The 7193-nt window shown below is 33.7% G+C and overlaps 1 protein-coding gene across 1 annotated transcript in view; it reads right to left on the reverse strand.

Moving 5' to 3' along the window:
- The window catches only part of PRKAA2 (protein kinase AMP-activated catalytic subunit alpha 2), a 71351-nt gene extending 67015 nt beyond the window's left edge, over positions 1-4336 (reverse strand). The window contains exon 1 of the mRNA XM_023536804.1: positions 4288-4336. Within this exon, the coding sequence (XP_023392572.1) occupies positions 4288-4333 (46 nt within the window). The 5' untranslated portion in view covers positions 4334-4336. The remainder of the gene's footprint in view (positions 1-4287) is intronic.
- Between the last annotated feature and the right edge of the window lie 2857 nt (positions 4337-7193).

Raw genomic sequence — 7193 nt, forward strand, 5'->3', positions numbered from 1 at the left:
CGATAAAGTACTGCAGGCTGTAGTCCAGGGTATCTCAACAAACTGTCTTATCTTGGTACATTTTCCCTACACACATTTACCTCTTGACATTTATTATTATTGGTTTGCAAGGTTGATAGAATATTACCTGGTCCAACCCCTTGAAAAAGATAAGTAGATGCAATACGTGTGGCAATACTTAAAACCCTTTTAAGGAAAATGTGATATATAACTTTGAAATGTCATTTTTATCAGCCTCCCTAGTAACAAATATTAAACTTAACATAATCTAGTTCCATTTTGTGGTTGAGCACATTTCTAAATTGCTTCAATATGAGTCAACATCGTAATTTTCAGTGTAGCTGAGGAAAAATAAAACACTTTGGATCAGATTTCCTCCATGAGCAGATGCATTAATTGGAATAACAAAGGTTGTTTGCTTTGCTGTATAAACATTATGGATCTGACAGCATTCTTAGAATCTTGCTTTCATGTGTGTCTTGACAGCTTGTCTGAAAAAAGCTCAAACACACTTTTAGATCAGTTAAACCAATTATTTCCCCACTGGAAAGGATTCAGTGCCTATCTATACTGAATACTTTTAAACTGCTGAGGTTTGACTAAGGAGATACCAATGTCACCTTGAAATGATTATCATTTTTGTCAGGATTGTGCTTTGGAATTAAAAAAAACCCTTGACAAAACTATACAGTGTACATGTTATTTGAAGTCTTTTATAATACACTTTTAATGACCTCGAGTGGGTGTTAATACTTTGGCTTGTTGGCTCAATCCTGTTAACATTAACTACAAAGCTTTGATGTAATTAATTATTGCTAACTGAAGATCAATTAGGTAATTAAAAAATTTCCAAATGCTCTGTAAATGATAAAATAATTCTCCCTCCAAGAATAAAGACCTTAAAAATAGCCAGAGAATTCAATTTCTTTTTTAAATTAGAATGTGGGCTTGCATTAGGTGCCCTTTACTACTTAACTACTTAACTACTTAACTACTGACTCTTAACTATGAGGTTCTGATTCTGTGAAATTAAATGTGTTAATACTTTTTTTGAAGTATCAATTAGTAAACTTTTCACTTTTGAATTTTAAAATATCAAAAAGTCTTAAAACTGGTATCGACTAGTTATTCCACTGATTAAAGTTTTCCAGATTCTTTGAGTATATTGTTTCTTGTTCTAAATATATTCATTCACTGAACAAAGCTGTATTGAATGCCTACCGAGTGCTAGGCGCTAGTCTAGGCAGTGGGATAATGTAATGACTAAGACTGTCATGGTAGTTAGTGTGAGTTGTTTACCACTCATGATGTTAGCATTTGTTAAAGAAAAAATTAATCATGAACTTGTTAAAGAAGATAAGGCAGACTTTATTCAGGACTATTGTAATATTATAGGAACTACCACAATGGAGTTTTGTAGTAGGAGTGAGAAATTGGTTTCAACTCTGAATATGACAAAATAAAGTGATGATTAATAGTAAAGGAGTAGAGTGGGAGGGTCACTGGGACGAAAATTACTAAAAGAGGTTAATTCCTTGCTAAACTGACCTAACAGGATATTTGCTGAAGTCAGGCCAAGGTAATGGTAAGAATAATGAATTTTGCTGAATATCGAAGATCATTATCCTGGCTAAACTGACTTAGCAGGATTATTGCTATAACTGGGCTCTTGAGGATATGTCCAAAGATGAGCTCAGTTTGGCTCAGAGGAGCCTGATAGGCATTAGGTGAAGGAGAGAGTCTTTGTTACATTTTAGTGGAAGAGCCAGACAATGAACAAATACACAGTAGTCCCTCCTTATCCATGGGAGATATATTTCAAGACCCATAGTAGATGTCTGAAACCACAGGTAGTACTGAACCCTATGTATACTACCTTTGTGCCTATACACACATACCTATGATACAGTTTAATTTATAAACTGAGCACGATAAGTGATTAACAATAACATAATAAAAACAGAACAATTATAATATATTACAATAAAAGTTATGTGAATGGGATCTCTCTCTCTCTTTCAAAATAGTTGATAACTGATCTGATAACCTAAACAGCTACTAAGTGATGGGTGGGTTGCATATACAGCATGACAAGACAAAGGGATGATTCATATCCAATTTGATACTTCCAGATTTCTGGTATGGTATTGTGGATGTATGAATCTTCCTAAAACGGTTTTTAACTTATTACTTCCTTTCTTTAAAACGCTCAAAGACTTGTCTGAAGATTAATGTTTAAAACTCTATAGTCTAGAATTCATGGACCCTTAAAATCTGCCTTCATGGCATGCCCTTTAACTTCCTGAGCTTCCTCCCTGGAACTCAGGGTCTTAGTAGAACTCGGTTTGAAAGTATTGGTCTACAGAGTAAAATGCAAAGTCTTTAAGTCTGCATTCAAGGCCTTCTATAATCTGGCCCCTGGCAACCTAATTTCTTGCCTTGTCTTCCTTACCCAAAGCTCTAACCATAGAAAATGTCTTCCTACTCTGTATACATAAAGCTATACTAGACTGCTATACCTTTTCTCCGATTGATCTCATTGTCTAGAACTTCTTTATGCCTTAGTACTCTCAATCGCAGTCTGCCAAACAAATCCCTCCACAAGTTTCAAAATCCACCTCCTCCATGCAGCCTTTCCTCAACCTCCCAGATAGATTTGACTATTCTATCTTTAATAATTCTGTGTACATTATACTTAATTAAATCCATTGTTATATCTGGTCCACCGTTTGACTAGTAATCCCTTGAGTGCAAGCACCGTGAACACAGTAGGCACTTAATACATGTTAGTTGAATGAATGAGTAACAAATGAATGAAATCTCAGTTCAGGCATAACTTTATCTTAATTTACCTATCCCCTTCCAGGCAACACTAAAAGCTTCTTTCTGTATATTCCTGTAAGGCTCTATATCACTTCTGTTTATTCTTGAAAGGTCCAATATCACTTCTGCTCTAGCACTATATTGTGCCATCATATTTGTTCTATGGCATTGTTTTTTCTCCCTTTTTCGGTGCATGTGTCTCTTGTCTGAAATATTCAAGGACATGGATTTTATCCTGTTAATCTTTATATTCCAAGCGCTTAGATTCTCAATAAATGTTTTAAGAATGTATCGTTTAATAATTAAAGGGTTATCTTACCTTTTAAAGTCTTATATCATGTAATCATGCCCATCTTTTTCCACCTTCACCAAGTATTCCCTAATCACCCTTGGCTAGAATTCATCTTTCACTCTGGCATTCTATTAAGCTATAGCTATATCTCTGTTGTGTAATTATTATTTTCTAGGACAGTTATTGATATAGAATGACTACAAAAGCTTAAGAACATGAAAACTTTTTATTCTTTGTTATATTCCCATACCATTGTGATTCTCAACTCTTCCTTTTTGTGTACTACTATACACGAATAGCATGCACCCCTACCAATTCCTAGAAAACTTAGCATGATTCTACCCTTTGCCATTGGAGAGTCACAAAAGCAATCCTCTTGAATCGAATGATTTATTTTGTCATAATAAACAATTAAGCTACTGCATTTGTACTATCATTAGTAACATTTTCTGACAACCTCTTGTCCTACTGAGCCTTCTATATTGTAGGCATTCTTTAAACACTTTGTGAATGAATAAAAGAAGGAAGGAAAACTATTTGCACTACCAAGTTCAGAGGGAATTCAGACTTGGCCTTTGTACAAAACTACTTTACTTATTTATTTATTACTGTTTAGAATAATTTATTTGTATGAGCTGGAGGAAGACAATATTGTCCTTCATAAACCAAATTCTAGATAAAATAATAGTTTTACTTTAAAATTTTACGCTTCTTTCCCCAGGCCTTGCTAGCTTTGGAAACAAATAGAAATGTTACAGGAAGTTAGTTTTCCCTGAGGTTTTATTAATTTCTGACTTCTCTCTTCTCCGTGGAACCCAAGTGACCCAAACTCTTCCATTTCGCAGTGCTCCTCAGCACTGCTTATCAATCTGGAGCCTTCTGCAGCCATCATGATCCTCAAAATTGAGGAGGAGGGATTTTTTTGGGGGGGGGCGTTATTTTATTTTCCCAGTGACAACCACTTTTTTAACAATCAAAAAGATGATTGTGTTCTTTTAGTGTACAGCCCCTTACAATGCAGAACTTGAAATAAATTTCTCAGGAAAAGGACTGGGCAACACGTGAAGGACATCGTCCACATACAGCCATAAGCAGTTATCCCTGCTAACCATAACTGAATAGCCCAAATCTAGTGTCTTTCTGCCTTCTTATACCACTTGGGGGATTCTTACCATCTCTGGGAACACCTTGCACTTGCCAAAAGATTGGAGGCAGCATTTTTCCCCCCACTTTGTTTTTCCTTTTTGTGTCATCATCCCAGGGCCCTGGAAAGCTCCGCCTATTTCTGAGAAAAAGGGAGGAGGGAGAACAAAACATGTTAAGAAAAGATCCCCATGCAAATTTGACACTTTGGGGCTCTTGCTAGAATTCGGAAAGTGAGCATGTGATTGGTATCCCCGCTATGATCCTGCTCCTATACTCTTTCATTATTTGATCCGCCCGAAAGCTCACAATTTTATGAAATAAATTGTGTTGAATTTCAGGCACACTTGACTACAGATATAAATTAGAGAAATGCTAAACATTATAATGCATAATGAAAAACTTATCACAGCATCTGCCATGAATTTTTCCAGGAAAAAAAAAAAAAGAGGTCTAAGCTATCTTCAACTATATTCTCAAAAATATGGCTTTAAAATCTTTCCCATGGGGAATAAAAATAAATCACCTTAAGTATCTCCCTTTATTTTTTTAAATGTATATTTCAAGACTTTTATAATGAATTTCAGGTGTTTGAGGAACAGTGAAAAAAAATAAATTTGGAGGCATTTTTTGAAACGAATTCTAACTTACATTAATAAAACGTAATTACTTTTAATATGGCTTTTTCTCACATAACCACAATTTGACTTTCTATAAACTTTTATCATTAGAGAATTTTTTTTTGTAATTTAAATGCTAATTTTTCAGAATGCAATTCGAGTCTCAAGAATTTTTTTATGCCTAACATACTAGTTACAAAGCATCATCTCATAAACAATGCTGACCGTCTCAAGAAGACATACTCATGAAACAATTTAAAAAGAAGTTACTTATTTTTTAACTTGTGGATTAAAATAGAACCTCATTATATATTTATTTCGCCAAACTCTGTTAAGCTACACAAAAAGAAGTTACTTAATTTTTGTTACTTATTTTCATTGCTTTCACCTGAAAAAGGTTGCCATAGCATCAGTTAAACCAAGAACATCCCACTCTGGTAAGTTTCTTGACATAGGAAGTGAACTCTACCATTCTCACCCACTGAAATTGATCAGTACTACAAAGGGGTTGTTTTTTCCTCTTCATAAAAGAGGGTGCCATGAACACTTATTACTGAGCTTTATTTAAAGAGTCAAGTCCATTGAGACGTACCAATTGAGGAAATATATGGGTTGGTAATAGAAAGAATGAATAGCTTTTATAAACTGGAGAAATGAAATATAAGTTTAGTTAAAAGCACATTCTACACTTTATTTCCTGTTCAATAAATGGAGTATTTTCATGGAAATTAGCCAAAGGTTTTATGAATCGCTCCTTACTTTTTCCCATGAGTTATGAACATTTTTTGCATATAAATTAAAAAAAATAAATTCCTACAAGAATTTGCATGTTCTCACTCCTTTACTGTTGGGAGCTCTACATCATAGCTTTACGTCATGAGTTTTAACTGGGTTTGTATCTCATAGAATCCTGAGAATAGAGTCAAGCATGACATAAAAACCACTTGATCTTATTGTATGGCAAATATTTCTCAGCATTAAGCAAAGACTTTTGAGATTTCAAATGTTAACTATTTTTAATTACTTTACGTTTCTGCCATAATATGTTTAAATTCCTAAATTAAAAGGTTCAGAATATTCATTACAAATCTGATATTTCATAGGCAAGCTGATTTTGCTATGTGGTTTAGACAATCAATTTAGTCTCTAAACTGTTACTACATCTTAACCTATTAAAAAAAAGCCAAGTTTACTTGAACTAAGAAATCATGTCCATTTGAGTCTTCAAAAGTTTGGTCATAAACAATTACGTTTCTTATGGTAAGATGATATGCATGTGTGAAAATCATGAGCAAATTGTATTTCCTTTTATGTAGCTATATTAAAATAATATTTTGTACTCTTGTCACATGCTTAGTCTATCTAAAACCAGTTACAGAATTGGAAAGTTGTGCTTTGGGGAAGCAGAGGAAATTGTAGAGGTGATAGCTCTATATTATTTTTGGATGACTTGCAAAGATGCAATTTTGTATGAACTTTATTTTAAAATATTTCATGACCTAAATATGAAATTTGAATCATGAAAAATACACAATTGAATCAAGCGAGTTTAACAACAATTATACAGAAATTGAAAGGTTTATAACATGTGTTGAATGGTAATAGAAACCAGTTTACATTCTACTACTTCAGTTTTTTTGAATTATCATCAGCTTTCTCATTCCTTTATATTATTGTCTGCTATTTATTGTGATGGCACGGCATTAAACAATCTATTTGAAATCTTTTTAACTATGCTGCTACGGTAATAGTCCTCCTGACAGGCTCACAACTACATGATGTGAATCTCTGAAAGTTTTCCCAATAAGCAAATCAGAGAAAGAAATGTGGAGAAAATCTGATTCAAGAACTGATTTTCATCAGTAGTATAGTAAATGGATAGTAAATAACCTAGAAATATTTTCTAAATGTATAAAAACTTCACGGGTCTCTCTCCTTCTCTCTCTCTTTCTCTCTCTCTCCTTCTTCCTCTCTTCCTTCCTCTCACACACATACACACATATAGGCACACACGTGCACATGCACATAGATTATCTGTGGGAAAATATTTGAGGTATATCAAACTAATACATGTATACCAATGATAAAGTTTTATTTATAAATTGGGCATAGTAAGAGATTAACAACAATAATTAATAAAATAGAACAATTATAGGAATATACTATAATAAACATTATGTGAATGGCATTGAAACCATTATTAAATAAAATAAGGGTTACTTGAACCTAACACTGTGATACTGAGATGCCAGTCTCCTAATCCAGATGGCTATTAAATGGATTGTGGACAAGTAAGATATACAGCGTCGATACAT

Source organism: Pteropus vampyrus, unplaced genomic scaffold, assembly GCF_000151845.1.
Source record: "Pteropus vampyrus isolate Shadow unplaced genomic scaffold, Pvam_2.0 Scaffold170, whole genome shotgun sequence".
Taxonomy (NCBI): Eukaryota; Metazoa; Chordata; class Mammalia; order Chiroptera; family Pteropodidae; genus Pteropus; species Pteropus vampyrus.